Here is a 21,724-nt window from a genome sequence, read left to right as displayed (position 1 = left end):
CTAACGCCACCGCCGCGAAGTACGCGCGTGGCGCGGTTTCGATTCCGCCGAGAACCGGAGAAATTTTAAAGGTTCTTTTTCGTCACTGAAATGCGCGTGGCACATACCAGTTGCTCAAGTTGGCATCAAAGAGGTTCATGGAAGAGTGACCCAGACCAAGTGGCCCATACCTTTGCTGGAAATTTCGAGGTTCGTTGAACAGCGGCAAGTCCCTAGGGCCACATACCAAGTGCCACATACTCAGTGAGCCAAGTTGATGCGGCACTTGGTTTCGAACCCTGTTGTTTCAGCGCAGCAGCCCGACGCGCTACCCATCACACCAGACTACCTACCTAGTGACCCAAATGGCCAGTTGAACGGTTAGGCAGACAGACGGACGGACAGACAGACCACGGAAACTTCGTCAAGTACTCTAAGAATGCTAATCACATTAAAATGCTTCGAAAACAAAGTGCAATAGACGTCAAGCTCGTCTTCTGCACCTAGAGTTCCTGTTTCGTGTGTCTAAGGAAACATGTCCAGTTCGCGAGGGATCGTCGTGGGCCCGCCGTCGGCTGACCCACAGAGGGACTGGCGTCGTCCCCGTGACACACATTCTGGCGGCCTAACCCAGTTCTGCCCATCGGAGGGGCCGGCGTTCTCTGTGTCAGAAGGGCTGGCTGAGCAAGGACCGGGACGCCTTTTTTTCGCTCCCTCGCGATCCCACAGGTGCGTCGGGAGGGGGCAGCGGAGGTGTGCCGCACGGGTGGCCGGGAGCGGCGTCCCGGGGAGCGAAAGGGGGGGACAGAAAAGGAGGCGCGTCCAGGTGAGTCGGAGGAAGAAGATGCCGGGGGAGGCGGAGGCTGCTCGCCTCCCCCCACGTGACGGCGGCGGGAAGAGGCGGCCGCCAGGGGCTCGCGTGCCGGCATCGACCGTCGGTCGTCGGCGACGGCAATCGCGTCGGCAGCGGCGGCGGCGGCGGCAGCTGCACATCAGCTCCAGCAGCGGGTCTTCCCCCAACCCCGAACCCGTCCGTGCAGCGTCGGCAGAAAGCAGAGTCGGCGAGCGCCAGGCCCAACAGGCATCGGTGGGTCGTCAACGTCGGCACGCGGCGCCCCATGGCGCGGGCGGCCGGCGGAGGCGGCGGTAGCACGACGTCTTCCGACGACGGGGGCTGCATGTGGCTGCGTCGTCGTCGGCGGGCCGGCTGAGCGCGGGGGGCCATGCAGCGGGCGCTGCGCATGAACGATGCACAGCTGCTGTCGCTGTCCGAGAAGGCGCTGCACGACAACTGCCTGCGTGGCTACCTCTGCAAGCGCACGGCGGACAGCGCACGCTGGCAGCTCCGCTGGTTCGTGCTCTACCAGAACCTGCTATTCTACTTCGAGAACGACACGACGACCCGGCCGTCGGGCGTGCTCTTCCTCGAGGGCTCCTACTGCGAGCGCCTGCTCACGCCCGTCACCGGCGGCAAGAACACGGGCAGCACTCAGGTGAGCAGCGACTGGCCGATCCCCAATCACTGTTGCATGCCTTCGTTGCTCGCGAGCTCACACTCGGGCCAAGAGGAGCTCGCCCACCGGCCGAAATCGGAAACGGGCAACCAGTGGCGTCACACCGACAGACGAAATCCGCACCACTGGAACGCGCAAACACACGTGCATGATTCGCACATGCCGCTCAGTTCAGCGAAGTGGTATGAACATAGATGGGAAGGCGGTCGCGCGCAATCTTAACGTGGCGATGCGATGGGGCATTGTTTCAGTTACGATGTCCTGCTTAAGACTCGACACGCACTTTCTGTGTTGCCTCGAAAATCAATACTATAATTAGCGTCACGTGGGACGGGACGTCGCAAGCGTGTGACATCGGCCTTCGAGTCGTCGAGTATATACATCGTGACTACAGTCTACTCATACTTACACGGACTGGTTCTTTAATGATATGACTTAAAGCTCTGCCGTCATCGACGTTGTCTTATGTGACGATCATTGTCGACACAAAGCAGCAATGATGCATGTTGGTTTATACATGATGGCCAGGCCACCAATGTTTTGTGTTGAGGGATTTATGCGATATAGGCGCATCAATAGCCTAAAATCAATTAACAAAGCGGAAACCATCTTTATTGCAGAAGTACATAATCTATACGCGCGCTTGAATGGTAGCATCAAACTTAACAGCCACTATAAGGACCTGTGCTGTGATAAGTGTTCTCTGTAATTATCATGTACCTTTTTTTGGCGACAAAATACTATTAAAAGGTACTTTCTTTTTCTTCGAGAATAACGGATTTCAAAGCCATAGGTAACCATTAGAAAGGTAATGGCGCCAAAATTTCAGATTGCTTCTGTCACTCGAGGAGCAACTTGGGAACGCTCACAGTTTTCGATCATGAGAGAGCTTGCGGCAACAGTCAGGAAGCCCAAGCACAAGCCATCTAACTATTCCTAAAATAATTTTTGGAGTACGCAAATATGCTTATCAACGTTGATAATGATACATACAGTCTTGCTTAGAAGTGACATTTAGCACGAAGACTTGTTCCTAGGTGTGCTTCAGACAGGAAAAGGACACAATTAGCCATCCCGTGTACATTTCGCGAACCCTGTCCTATCTCATCTTCCAGCATTGTCGCGCCACGAGTCCTTGATTAGGAAATATGTGATGGAATGCTCGTCCTGTGTATTTTCCTCGCACAGAGAAACCGTATTGTACTGAAGACGCATCTTGGTGTACTGCAGAGTGGTTGACTTCACTGAAGAACGGGTGCATGCCGCTATCTTGCAAAGGCTACTGCATTGCCATGTATCTATAACTTCTGATTGCTACTGTATTTCGGCCGCGTCTGTGCTCGTCCCTATACACGTCTTTTGCATATTTCGTCTTTAGTGTAATTTACATAAGCACTCACCACTTCTCTTCTTTTCATCATCCATCCCAATATTTTCACTGTCTTTCCCCCTTCCCCAGCGCAGAGTAGCAGACTAGAGCGCACAAGCTCAGGTGGACCTCTCTGTCTTTCCTATCAATAAAATCTCTCTCTTTCTCGTCTTTAAGTGCACGGTATTCAAGACCGTAAGCTTGCTAGTCCACCAAGCTGCTTATTCTTTTCAGCAACGACAACTTTGTGATATGAAAGTATGTCATCTGTGAGCGCTTTCTCGACATCTGCTCTCGCGTGCCATACAAGAAACCTGGCCAAAAGCCCGAATCATTCCCATGGAGTCTCCCAGAATAATAACATGGCTCATAGATGAGTGGTACGAAAGCCAGCAGAGACAGAGTAACAATGCTGGAACCGTTACAATCACGATAAGTTTCCGAAGTTTAGTGCCTTAAGCCACTCCTATTTGCATGTGCAATTTGAGTCTTTGTGTGAGCGGCAAGAGTAACTTATGAACGTATTCTGAGTTTACTGCGTTCGTGAAAGTCGAGTTGAATCTAAAGAGCAAGCTGATCTATGTCGAGCACATAAAATATACAGCGTGGAACACTTCACCTGTTCAACGTAATCTTTTCACATGCCTTTCTATGCAATTTCCTGCCATCTACTCGAGATTTCCCAATGAGCTAAACAAAGAATGATGTTTTCTATGAGTCATATCCCTTCTCTCCACCAGTCACGAATGCGTTGCATTGGTTCGGAAAAATTCAATCCTTTCACCACATGGAGTAGCATGCCAGGCCTGTCGCTACAGGCTAACCTATCCAGGTGTCATTAAACTTCTATCTCTCTTAGCTTCATCCTGATACGTCCACCGATCTACGAAAATCTCTCGGTTGGTGCACATATAGTTGAAATGGGCATCATAAATTCCATTGTTCGGTGGTTACGTTTGCTTTCCTGTCCGATTTTGGGACACACGCACATGCAAGAGGATTCTTCTGCTAGCACTCGAAAATACTGCTTGATGGGGCCATGACCACGTGTTGCTTCGTATTTCTTTATCAGACACCTCCGACAATGGAACACATCTTCAGTGTGATGAACGCCCGGTTATTTTTAGACAAACCTGCTCTTCTCTCCCCAGCTGTGTAATGTGAAGCGAACTGCTACGATGTTTGCAGATCTCGCCGAATTCATTGCCTTAAAAAACATGACTTACGACGTGGTAGTCATTCCTGGAAGCTCCAAATTTGCACTGACGTTTACGTCGCCATTGGAGGGGAGCCTCTCACACCAGATTGAAAGTCTGGGGGTGATATGAAAAGAAAAAAAAAGAAAAAAAAGAAAGAATGACTCTCTTGCATAGAAATAAAAATCTTACTCTTGCGTGCCCTCTATTCGAATGGACGCAAGCCCCGTAAGTATTTTGAACGCTCAGCGGAATGACACGTAATTATAGAGCAAACCCTGTGGGTGGGTTTCCCATGAATCTCACACGAAAGCATTCAGAACTTCTGTGAAACAACGAACAGTGGAGCGCTTTAAGTTTGTTAAATACATATACATAATCTCCAGGCTTGCATTCATTGCTTTTCACTGTAGTTCATTGCAGCTGCATTCGGTTGCGTTGGACGGCACGTTAGACGGCACACGTTACAATGCACTCACACTCTGCATGTTAATCTATTTAAAGTTTTTCTAAGAAGACAGTTTCTTTTGCATTATGAGTGTTGTAAGGTAAAAATTTATGTACGAGTGATAACGATAGCGCACGACTCACCTGTCAGAAGACATTAGCGCCACGCTTGCACGTGAAGATGGATCTGAACTAAAATTTTCCGTGGTAGAATTGAAGAAATACGCGCAGGTGTGGGAACTCGTAATTGATTTTGTTTGGAATACAAACACACTTCACCTCAGTTTGTTCATAGCCTTCGCTCACGTTCCTTAATGCGAAGGAGACCGCTCTGGCTACCACATTCATCTGTCTCGAGCGAAAGTTGAGCGTGATAAAGCTTCGACGCGCCGAGAAGTTTCTTAGTACTGTCGGAAATGATTCCGCTCACATTTGACGAGGTAGAGTAAGATATAGAAAATTGCACAAAGGAAATATGGAAGAACAAGAGAAAGGGACGCTCTTGTGAATGCGTTGCCACTAAGCTGACGCCACTAGGTGTCTACTAAACCTCAGCTTACTACTCGCCCAGCAAGAGGTGTTGTGTTATTCAATTTACAAGCGCAGGCGCCTTATTAACGTCTTATTTTATGCTGCAGACTAGCGATTGTTCATGAAAATTAAGTTACAGTTGCTGCTTTTACAAGGGTAAGATTCACTAAAATGCAAATAACATGATGGAAAGCACTCGACTTTTCGGGGTGTCTGCGTGATACTAGAAAGACTCGGAAGCAATAAACATAACGGAGGCAACTTTAAAGCGAGAGTTATACAGTGACAACCTGACAAAGACGTTAATGCGGTCCGCTTATTATGTTTGTGACGAGTATAAGCGAAAAATGACACAGGCTAAAATAATTTGAATGTCCTCCTTATATTTATCATATGCTTATAAAGAAAAAAAACTAATTATGATAATTGCGCTATGTTTCTTTCAGTTCAGGGGGATTCGAACTTTACTTCTTCGCAACAGGCAGTAGACGAAAGCAAAAAGTGAAGAACGACTTTATCGGGCGTAAACACCAAAGCGTTTTGCGATTTCGTAACCACAGTTAACTATCTGGTTCGCGGCACGTTTGCGTTGCGCAACAGCCGAGTTCTTATAGAGCTCCTTGCCTTGTGTAACGCACGCGAATTACTTTGCTTCTCTTTGTATTCACCCGTCGCAGGACGGCACGTTTGCAAACATAGGCGAGCTTCGCCTCGTTCGTAACGGTTCGTGTCACGCCAATTTTATTGCGCCAAAATTGGCTTTGTAGGTGTGGCCATTTCGACACGTTACGTATACTATGGCGTGATGCGATGTGATTATTTGAGGTATAGGAGCACTTAAATGGCACCGACAGTTGTAAGAGCGATTAGAGCCTTTATGTAAGAAAGAAATAAGCGATTTTTTTAGCGATCTCTGCTGCATCAACCGGCATTCATTACCAAAGACAGTGCGTGTCAGGTCCTCCTCTTCAGAACCCAAAAAGAAACGAAGGTCCTACGCGGTCCCCATTTAGATATCTCTATATTTGATACGAGTAGGTGAGTATACGAAGATCAGGAGAGTGTTGCCAAAAAAAGCTCCAACTTGAGTGCTTGCGCTGTAGTATTATTTGAGTGTGGGAACAGAAGTCCCACGAATCGAGTGTTTTGTTAAATTATTCGCCCCTTGCATCTCTTGTAGCAGCGTCCCTTGTAGCAGCATCCCTTGTAGCAGCATCCCTTGTAGCAACCGCATATAACAACGTAACACCTTATAGTGTCTTCGTGTTTCTTTAAGACAAGATTACTTGAAATAGTAACATGACTAGGCTTTCCAAGAACGAGGTTAACTTGCTACGTTTCATTCTTCTTTTTGTAATAAATGTATAGTTTACTTGTGCAAGTTGGGTGGCGGAAATTCAGAGGGAAAAAAAAAGCTGCTGGTTTTAATGCATCCCTTGTGAAGCTGGGCCCGTACTCACAAAAACAGCCATTTACAAGAAAATTACACTGAATACGGATGGTGGACATATTTCAAGCGAAGGCGGCCGGCGAGTGGCAAAGGGTACTTACGAACAAAAAGCTTCGTGAATGCGGCCTGAGGTTTGTTAATGCTTTTTTGGCTAGCACTTCTTCCTCAGACGCTGTGTTTCAGCTTGTAGGTTATCAAATACCCTAGTAAAAAGAGAGATAATACATTTTATTTCAATTCGGCCCTTAGGCTTAAGCGCTTGTTTTGAGACCTCATCAGTTCTTACCACACGCCCGTGATGGGAGTGCAGTTAAAGGGCACGAAGCTTCGGCTGTAAAGCGAGACCTTCCTTAAAGCCATACGGAACTTCCACAGTGTTGTGGTGTCGCTCGTAGGAAAGTCCCAGCTCCCAGTCGAAGCGAGCTGGTGGCTGCCATGGCTCTAACGTTCTTACACGCATCTTGTTACGCAGGATTATCGTGTTTGTTTTTCAGCGCGAGATTTTGCGGATGAAGAAGCACGAATTCCCGCTCGCGGCAGGACCCGCGTTTGCTAAGTCTGCACTCGCGCACCATTTGCAAGTCTGCGTCGCTTCTGTGCATATTTATTTTCGTTTTTTTGCGAGTTAAGCCGATACCGGGAATAATTATTTCGGATACCCGCTTCGACCACTGAGCGTGTCTCGATTGCATTATTGGTTACAATTCGGATCTTTGTTCGTGTTATTTGCGCGCCTGAATAATAGAAGGCGTTTAATTTATTTTGTTCGCGCGCATTTCGCAAAACAAAATTAGAGGATTTCGAAACCACGATATCCATTTAGGAAGCAGGAATTGGAGCGTTTCAGCAGTTAGTTACATTAAGAAAACAATCAAGAGAGGAAATTTTAAAATGACGCATATAGTTTCTTATTCGTGTTTTTTTCTTCCTCGCCTTTCTTAAGTTCCCTTTTGCTTTCACTTTGTTGAAAACTTCTCAAGGTAACACACAGAAATAAATACAGAGGATCCGACGCACATGTAGATTCAGCAAAGCGTTCTTTGATGTTTGCGCAAATATTAAAGCAAGAGTTTTGCAAACGTAAAGCAAATGATGCAAATGTTTATGTAAATTGACGCAAATTCAGTGCAATGTTTTGCAAATATAACGCAATGACACAGATGTTTCGATGCGCGTGCGGCGCAGTTTCCATGCGACACATATGGACAATAAACTCATTAGATACAACGCACGCGTGTGTTGATTTTTCCCGTAGCGTCGATAAATATGGGAAGTAACCTTGCGAGAGCTTCATGCAACACTTTGAAGAATCGACCTTCAATGTGTCTCTGGCGTAGTCAACGCGACACCAGTGGTAATTGTCGGCCGTGATGGCTATCAAATGCAGTTAGGGGTTTTTACGTGCCAAAACCACGACGTGATCATGGGACACGCCGTGGTGGGTGACTCCGAAATAATTTTGAACAACTGGGGTTTTTAAGGTGCACCTAAGCACACGGGCGTTTTTCATTTCACCCTGATCGAGGGACGTACGACTATAGCTAGAGTGACAGCTGACAAGACGTACGACTTCTAGGTAGGACAAGACGTACGAATACGACTTCTAGGTAGGTCGCTAAACACCAGTTTTCCGCTTTTAGTGTGTGCACGGTAAAGTCTGCGGTGAAGGAATCGTAGTCGTAGCCAGGAATCGCTGCTCCTGCTCCACGTGCTTACAGAACAAATCACCGGGCGAGGAAGTCTTTAACTTGCGTTTGCGTTGCCGACAGACTGCTGTAAATGGCGGCGAACACAACATTCATGTCACCACACTTTACGCGAGCAACGTACTCGTCGCAGACACCAACTGTGCTCGACCTCTTTGTCGGGTAGCATAGCGAGAACTCCACAGGGCCGGCTGCGAGATATGCAGAAGCATCGCTCTTTTAAATTGCACACCCTAAAACACTCACGGCCCTACTGACAAACTCGCTGGAAACCGGCAATGGGCTGCGGATCCGCACTCCGTGTCTGGTAAATTGCGAGAATGTCCGTGTTGGCGTCACGTGAACAGCATCCACGAGCGTGAGCGTGAAGATTCTTTAACGAGTGAACACACATATATTGGTTTCCATATTGGTTGCCCACGCCTCTACTTCCTACCAGCTTCAGTTCGCCGAAGCGAGTGAACCCAGCGTGCATTCTAAATGATGCATCAGGACTGCAGATGGTATATCCAGTTTGGCGCTCTTCAAAAACTGCTGTAGCACGCTCGAATTGCTTTTCGCGCCGACGACCGCCAACGATGATGTTGCTATAGTCCCAGAATTTTTTAGTTTCGTAAACTGCTATGGAGTCGAACTGGTCTAGCGCTGTCTGAAAAGAGAGGCACAGGACGTCTTATCGGTGATAGGTGCACGACAGGTGCTCAATATTTTTCGGACATCCACGACAGTCGCACATTGGTTTATCGCCCATTACAATAGCGAAGAAGTGGGCGTTGGTAAACGCCATTCCCAGCCGTAGGTGGTACAGCTGCGTTTCAGCTGTGGAGAGAAGCAAAATACCTCGAATACTCCAGTTCTGTATGTTATATGGTAAACAAATTCGAAAAAGAAAGAAAAACGGCTGCCGCAGCGTATTAACTAATGAACAACTACTAGCAGTCCGCTCTATGCTGTAAACTTTCTACCGTGCAGCTGGGCCTGATGCCTTCGCCGGAGCCTCGAAAGTCTCCACTAGACTTTACATTGTGCCGGTCGATTGAATTTGCCAGTTGCGTCACTAAAGTCATGAAACAAAAGTGTCACCGACACGTTCAAAGTGGTAGCTCAAGCATTACAACACCAACCCTGCTGAGTATAGATCGCACCATGACGTGTAAGCGGCCAGCTCTCCCATCTCTCATCTGTTTCTGGCATGAATCACACAAGAGACATTACTGAAAATTCGCGAGCTACTGGCAGGACAACGATCGTGTTAACTGGGCTGAATATACATTTAGAACAAGTACTCTCAGCACACATTTTAATACGCTGTTCGAACTCGACGAGGCCAGTTCATCACCATTATGCTCATTCTTTTTTTAGGACTCCTTCAAAACTTGCCGCTCTTTTATTCTGCGGTTTATGAGAAATGGTCTCATAAAAACGAGGAAATTACGCAATTTGCATATTATAGGTAGCCTGTTTTCCATACACTTAAAGCTCAAACGAGCATTTAATACTCCCTGAAAGAACAGTGTGTAGGGAATATGTGCAAATATTACATGCAGGGGTATTTTATTTGTTCGCATCAGCACAAAGTAATTTATTTTTTTTTCTTGCAAGTTTGGTGCGTGCTCACCATGAGGCCAGAAGCAATTTTTTCCCGCAGTCATCCTGAAAGCCCAGAACGCCCGAGTATCTCACCATAAAACATTTTTATTTCGAGACGCGTAGTCGATGCTTCAGTTATGGGAACTGCATCTCTGGAGAGTAATAATTACAGCCAGCGAAGTCTGAACCTAGACAGAGAGAGAGAGAGAGAGGCGAGGAAAATAGTAAAGTTAGCTGAAAGAAAATGCCGTTGGCTAACTTGCACAGGGGAAGGCGGGTTCAAGTATAGAAACACGATAAAAATAAATAGAGGATTTTGAACACTTGAGGTCACAAGGGATGCGTCATGTAGTAAAAGGCAATCTTACGTATCACCATCTCAAGAAAACACCACAGCGTTTTAAAGGACTCTTTCGTTGGTGTGTAAGTAGAGCGGCCTTCGATTTGTATCTTTGCCATGTATGTTCACAGATGTGACCGTTTTACCGAATATTATTATTATATTTAATTCGAAAGTGTGAACTGCTGTAAAACATGTGGAGCATGTTATATGTACATGTACGGTTATGTTCAGTGAAGTATGACAGGGATCTTGAGGCGTCTGCCACGCCAGGCAGTAAAGGACAAAAAAAAAAAAAAAAATGAAAGCTGGGATCTCACCTACTACCTCGCGTGTCCATGTAAAGTGCTTCTTTTGATCGACCTGTTACAGCGTTCAGCAAAAAAGAAAATAAAAGAAAAAGGGCGCGCGAATCACAAAGCCGTGCACTCCGAGTTGATGGGCCCGAAAAAAAAAAAACGCGATAATAAAACGAGAAGAGAGAACTACAGAGCACATCTTGAGGTTCTGATTGGTGGTAAGGATATAAAGAGAGCAAGAAACGAGAGTCGAGTCGATTGGAGACCAATGCGAGGAAACAAAAGCAAAGTTCGGCACTACAGAAAAATAACACGCGACGAGAGAGATACCAGGCTGGCTCGGCTCTCCGCAGCTCTTTTGTTTACCGGGCTGTATGGTGTTTTCCCATCACGATAAGGGCACTCAGACGGCTTGCTCTTTTCCAAGAGACCCAGACAAATGAAGGTGTTAGGCGCCAAACAGTCCGTGACCGTACAATGCGCCCCCCTCGCAGCCTAGTGCGTACAATTTGTCTCCAGTCCACAGCGCTGATGCTGCTTACTCTAGATGTCTGCTCGCCGGGTAAGATCTGTGCTGAGTGCCCGACAGAGGTTTCGAAGTCGACAGCCATCTGTCCGCTGATACCTCCAGCGAATTGCGACACTTGACTGTGGTCAGTGAAGGAGTTGCAGCAGGTGGGCTTGCTTTGCCGTAGACACACAAGGACAGGAAGCGAAGTAGTCTGTGAGGACTCGAATGGGTAGCCTGAAGTTAAAAAAGAAGAAAGTAGCGTGATGAACAAACAAATTGAAAAGGAGGACACCAATTAAGTGATAACCGACGTATAAGAACGCTAGGACAGGTGCGGGGACAAAGGGGGAGGGGGGGGGGAGAGGGAGGGGTATGAGATCGAGCGCACAAATGTACAGTCTCGGCCGCAAGATCCAAGGTCACTCAGGGGGGGGGGGGGGTGAGGTGGGAGGAAAACTGAGTTTGTATCTAGCCCTGCTTGTGTTCGATTCTTATATATATATATATATATATATATATATATATATATATATATATATATATATATATATATATATAGAAGCAAGGAAATGCAGGAAGGTTAACGTGACCCACATCCGGTACGCTACCCTGCAATGCTGTGGAAAGGGTTAAAAGGAGAAAGAAGAGGGAGAGAGAGCGAGAACACTAGTTGCGCGCACACTTGGTGATGCGCATCAAGTCAATAAGTGGTCGCAAGGACCTGTTGACTTGGAGTACTGTAGCAACGGTTTACCCAGCTCTCTAAATTCCTGAATTCATAAGGACAGTTCATTTTCACCCGTCGCAGCTACATAAATTTAATAAGTGTATCTAAGGCGCCCCGTCATGTGGTCCAAAATTATGTGTTTGCGCACACTGTGACTTAGGAACGTTTGATCAAAGCTCTACGCGTTCAAAACAGCGCAATCTATATGCGCGCATTGTTCAAGGGACGAAAAGAAAGAGAGAGAGAGAGAGATAGGTGGAAGATGCCTTCTATTATCCGACAACAGGACTGCCTGATCACATTATGACCGCATCATTAGTATTTACTCATAACCCATTCCTCCTCCTCCTCATCATAATCATAACCATTATCATCATAATCATCATCCTATTTTTAGGTTCACTGCAGTAATTAGATTTCCAAGCGATATCTAATCACCCCTGTCCGGAGCTATCTGATTCCAACTTGTGCCCGCAAATTTCCCGATTTCATCAGCCCACCTAATTTTCTGCCCTTCCTCGACTGGGCTTCCATTCCTTTGGCATCCATACTGTAACTCGAATGGTCAACCGGCTATCCATCCTACGCATTACGTGGCCTGCCCAGCTCCACTTCTTCCACCTAATGTCAACTAGACTATCGGCTATCTCTGTTTTTTCTCTGATCCACACCGCTGTCTTCCGGTCTCTTAAAGTTAGGCCTAACCTTTTTCGTTCCATCGCTCTTTGTGCGGTCCTTAACTTGTTCTCGAGTTTTCTTGTTAACCTCCAAGTTTCTGCCCCATATGTTAGCACCGGTAGAATGCAATGATTGTACACTTTCCCTTTCAACGACAGTGGTAAGCTCCCAGCCAGGATTTGGAAATGCCTGCCGTATGCACTCCAACCCAATTTCATTCTTCTGTAAATTTCCTTCTCATGGTCAGGGTCCCCTGTGGGTAATTGACCTAGATAAACGTACTCCTTTACAGACTCTAGAGGCTGACTGGCGATCCTGAATTCTTGCTCCCTTGCCAGGCTATTGAACACTATGTTTGTCTTCTGCATATTAATCTTCAACCCAACTCTTACACTTTTTCGGTTAAGGTCCTCAATCGTTGCTGTAATTCATCCCCATTGTTGCTGAATAGGACAATGCCATCTGCAAACCGAAAAGTTGTTGAGATATTTGCCGTTGATCCTGGCTCCTAAGCCTTTCCAGTTTAATAGCTTGAATACCTATTTGAAGCATGCAGTGAATAGCATTGGAGATTGTGTCTTCTTTCCTGAACCCTTTTTTGATAGATAATTCTCTGCTTTTCTTGTGGAGAAGCACGGTAGCTGTGGAACCTTTGTAGATATTTTCCCACATATTTTCAGTCAGATATTCATATTACTGCTGGTATCTTTACTGAATAAAATGCCTTTTCATAATATATGAAATCCATATAGAGAAGTTGATTGTACTCCGCAGATTTCTTAACGACATGATTTATGACATGGACGTGATTCATTGTGGAATATCACTTCCTGAAGCCACCCTGTTCTCTTGGGTGATTGAAGTGAATTGTTGCCCTTATTGTATTGGAAATAATCTCGGTGAACATGTTATACAATACTGAGAGCAAGCTAATAGGCCTATAGACAATTTTATATTCAATTTATGGGCGCCGCCATCTTGTGCTGTTACACAAACAATTTCTAAGTTTTATAGGAAGCGTAGTCGTGTAACGTGGACATGAAACGCTGAACGCATTTATAGAACTATTTTCATGCTTGCGAATCCAATGTAGTGACGTACATTTTGTCGTTAAACACAGAAAACAGCAGCGTGAACAGCCCAAGATGGCGGCACCTAAACGCTTCCGTAAAATGGTCTATAATTGTTACTTTTTTTAACGTCTCCCTTCTTATGGATTAGTTTATAGTTGGCATTCTTCCAGCTCTCTGGTACACTTGAAGCTGTGAGGCATTGCGTATAGATGGCCGCAATCTTTTCAAGCATAATGTCTTCTCCATCTTTGATTAAATCGACTATTATCCCATCTTCTTCTGCTTATTTCCCATGAAACTCATAATCTTCATTTTCTTCCCTTTAATTTCAATAATTTCCATTTTCCTCCTTCTTACTTACCATCTTGCACTAAAGCTTTACAGCCTCCTGCCTGTGTACCAGCCCGCAAACTTATTCAACCTTCCTGGTTCTTTGATGGTACCCTCATCTAAATATATCTACGCGGCTCTCATCTATCCAAATGAAAAAAAATATTTCTCCTTCAATAAACTTTACTGGACGGGAACGAAATTGTCGAGATAAATATGCCAACACATAATAGATTTAACTTTCCTAGCAACCACATTGCTTCATATTTTACACTATCTCCACCACATCTGACTCAGCTTTTACGTCGCTTTATTTTCTTTTCTAATTGGCAGTTTCTCAAAATTTTCTTTTGGTTGTTACACCACTATTCATTTATTTCTTAATTGGCGGTAAACCTGCCATACCTTTGGTATGACAGGTTTACAATGGCAGGCACTGGCACTGAAGCTAAGTGTATATTGCTCATAGGAATGTTATTAACATCCACGCCACCTTCCTACCTAAGGTAAAATAAAACACTCAAGCACGCGCCGCTCATGCCGCTATTTAAGGTGAAGGAGCCCCGCTTGCCTATGAAAATGTATACTCCTCTTTATATTTAATTACATTTAGAGTTGGTTAAAAACGCTCTAACAAAAAAACTTCAAAATATAATTCTTAACAATATACAGTTTTATTGCAGAATAAAATGTATAATAATGTAGGGTAATGTAAGGAGACCTGCTAGTGCACTTTGATAACTGATTAAAAGCGCGCCATGAGTTTTTTCCACGTGCGCTGTCGACACACTATTTTATTGCGAGCGCAAGCGTGTTGCGCTTGGCAGCTAAAAATTGTGCGACAAATAAAAAAATATGCCTGGTTTGAACGCGGTTAAACCAAGTTTGTCGAGCGATAGCACGGTTTTGCTTGCTTTGAGAAAGGACACAGACGCTGCTCGGCGCCTTCAGCAACTACCACATCTACAATTGCACCACGAGACAACACACAGACGCTGCTCGGCGCCTTCAGCAACTACCGCATATACAATTGCACCACGAGACAACACACAGACGCTGCTCGGCGCGGCAGCAGCAACGAGCGAATTGACCTTCATGCTGCGTTTCGTTTCAACGCGAACTAAGTGTCGAAAGCACAGCATATACGAAGCTACCAGTATTCGGTGCACTTTGTCCGCATTGCAGATCCCTTTCAATGGGCGCCCGCGCGGCGTACGCAACAGCCGCCGGTAATGGCAAGTTAAGTCCCCAGTTTGACCTTGGCTGAGTTTGAAGTTCATATTTACGGAAGCAGGCATTTTCTGGGTTTGTACCTGGAGTTGTAGAGCTATCGCTCTAATATCGCTTCGAAAGGAGGCGAGCATCTGCGCCTCATTGCACAAATTAAGCCTGTAAAGCTGGCTTTGCCTTACACAAAGTAGTTATGTGGCGTAGCAAACATAAAAAGTGATGAAAAAAAAAATTAACATACGATGGAATTACTTCCTCAACAATTCACTGACGTGAGTGTCGCACTCACGCACCCAGAAATGCGTAGAAAAAAGGAACCGAATCCGTAAAGCTTTTCGTTGGTAAGCGGTCTTTGCCAATGGCCGGCCGCGTTCGCGAATAATGTGTCCAGCATCAGGATTGGCTAGAATTTGCTCTTACGAACAATTCTAGCGTAAAAACCTTCTATGAATACAGGCGCAGCTGTCGTGGTGGCTTTGCGGCTATGGTGTTTCACTGCTAAGCACGAGGTCGCGGGATCAAATCCCGGCCGTGGCGGCAGCATTTCGATGGGGGCGAAATGGAAGAACGCCCGTTTCCCGTGGATCGGGGGCATGTCCCAGATCCCCAATTAATCCGCAGTCCCCCACTGCGGCGTGCCTCATCATTAAATCATGGTTTTGGCACTTTAAAGCGGCTCACGTCAGAGTAAAGCGATCACTTTACCCTGATATGAACCGCCCTAATTGTAATTAGGAGCGCCGAAACGCTCGCAAAGATCAGTGTTCATGGTTGGGTGATCTGCTTGCAAACCATGTTGCAATAGCTCCTACCAGAAGACTGCGTAATTGATAAAGAATGCTACTCAAATTCGGTTAGTGTTCTTTGTGGTGTTCTTAAAAGGAAAGATATGCAGTTGACAGTAAGCCAAGCGTTAACCTAATGCTAAAGGAAGCACCAGCGAAGCACAAGAACTTAGTACATCAGTGCCAACGTTACAGAGCGCTTCAAATAGAAGTACAGAGACATCAAACAGAAATACGTAGCTTTAAAGTCATCGCCAAAGCTGCAGTTCTTTATTTGTTCTGCCTTTCACGCTTTTCACAGACGTGAACCATTTACCACCTTGTGCCTTCGCACAGACTCTTAAGATGCTCTTAAAGAAGCTTTTTGCACGCACCGGGAATTCGCGAGGAGGATGGCGTGAAATAGGCAACCGACGCGGACAGCAGGAGGAAAACGGAAAGACGGGCAGCGTGGTTCGGAGCGAGGGGGGAAACCGAGAGGCGAACAAAATCGCTCCATCGAATACTTCGCGCAAAAGTTGAAACCGATGCTTGCGAAACTTTCGTCGATACACGGGGGAGCCTTGGCCGTGAGAAAGCCAGTCGATCGTATATAAGTATCCCGCATCTTGCCGGCACGGTACATCTTGTGTCGGCTCCTTTCATGGCGCCTCTGTATTGCGTCGAGTTGCTTCGCCCTTTCTTTTTTTATCGGCAATTGAAAAAGAACGTACTAAAATAAGGAAAAATGGAACAAAGGGAAAGAAGAAAAAAGAAGACAAACATTTTTCTTTTGCGAGCATGTCGCTTTATCCTCATTTACTTCTCCGTGCAGACGCGCCTGTGTTGAGCAAGGAACCGATGATAGCCACTGCAGCAACGGCCTTACAACGGCTCCATCTCGCCTAGAGACTGAGCATCGGCTCCCATGTTGTGCGAAGCGTACACATCCGTTCTTTTAGCAATATCTTCTTTGTTTCATATTCGGGAAAAAAGTCAGGTTCGTTGAAGAATATCTTGTTTGCGGCATATACGCGCGATACAGGACGTTGATGTCTTCTACCCATGTGAGACCAAGATCTTACTTTTAGTTCAACAGACTCTTTCAAAGAAGCGTTAGTATGATCTTTACTGTTTACTGTGTATGAGGCAGCAGAGTGAAGGATAGACGAATCATAAATGAAATGCAATCACTCGATACCTTCGATGAACCGGTACAGGTCAGACAGCGCACAAATGAGAAGGCGGAAATACACCGCTAAAACGGTCCGCTGTCGTGTAAGCTAAGTGCTGTTAAGCACTCTCTGGCGCTTCAAGATAAACAATTTTTTTTCCGCACTGGAAAGTTTAAATTTTCATTCCGATAAGCGACCATTTATGCATGTAGAAGTCACACAATAGGCTTGACTTGCGGCTACTGGACAGAACGTAGGCACGTGAAGAATTTCTACTGGCGAAAGCAGTTTTTGACACAATCTTTGTGCCTCAAGCCTAATTACATATGATCTTAGTGCTGTGTGCTAAACGTGAACCATCAGTGACCTAAAGCTTCCGTAGAGAATACGACCTGTCGTCTGCGGCTTTGGTCGTACTTAGCTTGTGACCGACAGCATATTACACGCACCCACACAAAATGAATCGATTACGTCCATCAATTATGCTTCTACCCCCCGCTCATTCCGCACTGGATTCTGTTCTACGTAATAAGACGAAAGACGAGTGCCAACGAGCTTTGAGAGAGATCCTTGGCCAGCTTCGACCTCGAGGATCTGCAACGGCTGATTGCGTGAGCCCAGGACGCGGGCCAAGCTCAAAGGATTCTGGAATGAGGACGCCGCTCCAACGCATCATTTACCTAATAAAAATGTTTATTCTCTCTCTCTTTCGACGCACGCAAACCTTATTGCAATCGCTATATGTCAGTCAACCATACAGAATCATTAATCAGTTTGAGGTTAAAGTCATGTACGAATTTCCCAATTTTTACAGCACCGTCACACATCAATTCCTTTTTTTTTTGATCCGGAATAAGAATCGCGAGTCCAGTGTGCAAAGGAGAAACTGCGCCCGCAAAACAACGTTTTGTAAAAAGAGCTGCCGCAGATTAGCGTAATGTATTGAGAGCTTCAAATTGTGTGCAGTCTTCTGCCTTGTGAAACGTAGTAGTTGAATCACAGTATTGTCAATACACTTGAATTACTGTTTATTGAACAAACAAAACTGGGAAACGTTCGATATATATTTCGCGTTCATAAGATTGGATCACTAGATGTGAGATCACAAAGACATACAAATTTACGGACAATTGTTTACGCAGTATTCAAGCCTCAATCCCTCGAAGAATTCACGTCTAAAGTAGCTCATGATATTCTTCTGGTTCGTCTTTCACTTAATTTGATGTGACACAACTCTTGACAGCACTCAGACACGCCGTGAATGGCAATCCTGTTTTTTTTTTTTTTTTTGCAGCATTTACCCAGTTACTTTCTGTGAGGAGGCAAAGGCGTCACAAAGCATCTAATAAGGTTACTTTAGCTGCTTCGTTACCACAAGTATATATATATATATATATATATATATATATATATATATATATAGGGCCACCGTGTGCCTTCGCCGACCCTGCGTGAAAGATAACTTTTGAGGTCGACCGAACGGTAGACATATCGTGGATGCCATGCGTTTTTTTTTTTTTCACTATAGCCGGATGTCATTCTATATTTGTGCAGCGAAGTGATACGTTTTTGTAAGTTTATTGTGCAAGCAGAGAAATTCTACATGATTGCGTGTAATATATAGAAGTGTAAAACGATGGCTGCCGGTCGCTGTGCGCGTAGGCAGAGATGGACTGCCAAGCTGACTTGCCAGCCTGTCTCCCTCCTCGGCCGGCCGCTTTCCTCTTTGCCGAAGGCGGCTCGCAATAAAGAAAATCGGCCCCGGGGCCGCAATCAGCGATGGCTAAATATACCGGCGTCCGGTTCCACAGCTCCAGGGCAAAGGGACAATTAGCGAGTGACCGCGACGCCTGTCGCTACGTGAAGTGTTTCTGCTTCTTGCCTCAAATTTGCATAATCACGTTGTGCGCGCCGTCAAGGAAGCAAAAGGCAAATCTGCGGGAGGCACACGGTGCGACACCGGTCGTCGGGTCCGCCCCCTCGTCGCTTATAATTGAAATGGGCTTCCCCGCAGGCCCCGAGACCCGTTAGCGTTCGCGCTCGGCTGCGGCGACGCTTCGCCGGCCTCTCGACTCCCATCGCGACGTACTTTTGGCGAGATTCATTCACCCTGCAGGTGACGAGCTTGCTTCGTGCTCTACTGGCGTGCTCGACGCCACAAAACGAGTTTGTAATCAGACACGCATCGTCGGGGACTTATGCAGATAAGCTTAGCCCAAGCTCTACGCGGTACAATAATTACTTTTTAGCACGACGCTTATTCTGTTGCGAGTCTTCCGTACAACGTAGTTTTTGAATGTCAATTTGAGGAAGACGTTCTCATTCTATATTTGAAGTGAAGCTTCATTCGAAGATCACGTCGCCTGATTTAACCTCACTGCTTGAGAAGCAAGCAAGTGCGAGTATTGCTGAAGACGAGCCAGATGCGAGGCCGCCGCCTCAACAACAGTCCGGACTTACTTCAAGCACCGTCAAATGCCATCACTGCAACACGGAAATGGGAGCCAATGTCCCACACCTGCTCTGGACCTGCCCCGGCCTGGAGGACGGGCACCGACGTCACGCGGGTGTGGTGCACTTTTTGTAAGAGTGGATCGTCCCGCCTGCAGCGACGGCTCGCGTCTCCCTCGAGTCGCTATGGTTCTTCGCCTTAGAAACGGGCATCCACGGGGATATGTAGAGTACCCTCCCTACTACCTTCTCCCAAACCAAGGCCAAGTGCCAGCCCTTTCAATAAATTCATTCATTCATTCATTGTTTTTAAGTGAAGGAAGTTCTTGCCATGACCACGTATACAGTGTTTTGTGTTTTGCCTGCGACCGCTTTCACCGAACTGTCACTTTTATGGCATTGTTCGCATGCGGGACACGCTTGCTATATCCAAAACACGCTAGACGTTGTGTGATTCTTGCGGAAGCACCGAAACTATTGAACAGATTTTGTGTGTTAGTCCCCAGTACAAAGTCGAGCGTGAACCTCTCCGGATAGCATTCAACCGGCTGTTCTCTAAACCATTCTCGAAAACGAAGGTCATCGGCCCATGGCCGCGCGCGGCGATGGCACAGAAAGTGACGAGAGCATCATTGCAGTACTTGAAGTCTACTGGTCTGTGCGACACTGTATAGACTAGACGTGCACCTTCAAGTGCGCGAAACTAGTGCGCTTGGTTAACCTCCCAGTCTTTCCTCCCTTCGGTTTCTCTTTCTCTCTCTGTCTCGGGGACGTTGTCGCCAAATCGATAGCAAAGCAGGCTTGTCTAATCTGAGCACACGCGTGAAGCGAATAGCGTTGTATGATCTCGTAACTACGTCTACGTGCACGGTGGCGCATGTTGATGCTGATGATTTAGTGGTATTCATTTTGATACGGGGCAGCGACAAATTGTCATCTAGCCTGTTTGAGCTAATAAGGTAATATACATAAATGGGGATAAATCTGGCATTTTGCCTACATCGGCTTGATCTTTTCTATCTTCCTTAAAACCTCTATATTTACCTTGTATAGTTACCTATGCCCTGTAACGAATCCGGTTCTGCCAATTTCTTCCCTGCTTTTTATGTAGAAATAATCGACTGACTTTAACACCGTGATTCGATTCGGCGACCACAACGCGTCCTCACTGCAATTTAAATGCTGCTTTCCTTTATGTTCATTTGTATTCTACAGGCACTTATTTAAGCACTGCTGCACTTTCTTGGCAGAAGATAACCAAAGAAAGAGTTCCTTCTACTTTTCTTCTTCACTAAAGCACTTTGCTACTAGCGTTTATGCTTCTTTACCATCGCTATCGCATGCCACTATACATATTGTAGCGATGAATATTACTTGCCGAAGACCTTTGAATCAGGCTAGAGAAATTTACATTATCAAATTAAACAAGAAACTACGGCGTACCTTATGAGGCACTACGGCGTGCGTGCGTGCGTGCGGTCATAGCTCGCTGAAATATATATATATATATATATATATATTTCAGCGAGCTATGGGCTAAGGACGTTGCAAAGCAACAGGTGCATTCACTAACCTCAAAGGACGCTGCTCTACAGAACATTCCTGCCTGCGACAAGTCCGTGCGGAGTAAACTAGACTGTAATCCTCTAAACTCTCTGAGTAATAGATGCACAGCAAAAGTGTCAAAAAGATTCACGATCAAGCCACGCTCATTGTATCTCGAAAGGTCATACGAATCAGATGATCCGTGGGAAATACCGAAATATGATGCAGTTACCTACAAACCACAGTTCCTAAAAACCTACAAACCACAGTTCTACAAACCACGCAACGTGTCGTAGATTGGTGAACAGGACTACTTTCAATAATATCTCCAGTAGTCATCGGTACAAAACAAATAAAGCGCCGCTAGCGCCTTCCCTAAAGCTCATGATAATTACCATAATACAAATAGCAATCGGCAACTGTCATCTATGGAAAGTCACTATACCTTCCCCACTCCTGCAAAAATATTCAGTATATATTCAGCACCACGCGTCTTTAGAGTTTATTTATTAATAGTAGCGTTGTAATTGCGCTATGTGAAACTGATGCGGCGGTGCCACAACTTGACGCCGAAAATGCGTCAAAAGTGCGTTTCAAGTTATTGCCGCTTCAGCCGGTAAATGGGACTGCCATAGTAACGACCGTTGCGACCTTCAAAAAATTTCTTTTTACGAGATACTGCTTGCTTACGGATTACCGAAAACGCACCGCGGGTCTGAGCCTCCTTCCTTGCTTCCTTTCCGCTCTCTTAGCACGTGAAAAAAACAAACACAAGAATAACCAAAAGGCAGATACTCGCGTGGTCGTGCTCGACGTTAG

General features: G+C 45.9%; 1 protein-coding gene across 1 annotated transcript in view; it reads left to right on the top strand.

Moving 5' to 3' along the window:
• Positions 1–967: 967 nt before the first annotated feature.
• LOC119442879 (ras-specific guanine nucleotide-releasing factor 2-like) overlaps positions 968–21,724 on the top strand; it is a 323,001-nt gene continuing 302,244 nt past the window's right edge. The window contains exon 1 of the mRNA XM_049662434.1: positions 968–1,472. Coding sequence (XP_049518391.1) covers positions 1,203–1,472 — 270 coding nt within the window. The 5' untranslated portion in view covers positions 968–1,202. The remainder of the gene's footprint in view (positions 1,473–21,724) is intronic.

Source organism: Dermacentor silvarum, chromosome 2 (genome assembly GCF_013339745.2).
Source record: "Dermacentor silvarum isolate Dsil-2018 chromosome 2, BIME_Dsil_1.4, whole genome shotgun sequence".
NCBI classification, from domain to species: Eukaryota; Metazoa; Arthropoda; class Arachnida; order Ixodida; family Ixodidae; genus Dermacentor; species Dermacentor silvarum.
Note: the sequence above shows the minus strand (reverse complement) of the source record. Positions and strands in the feature narration are given on the sequence as shown.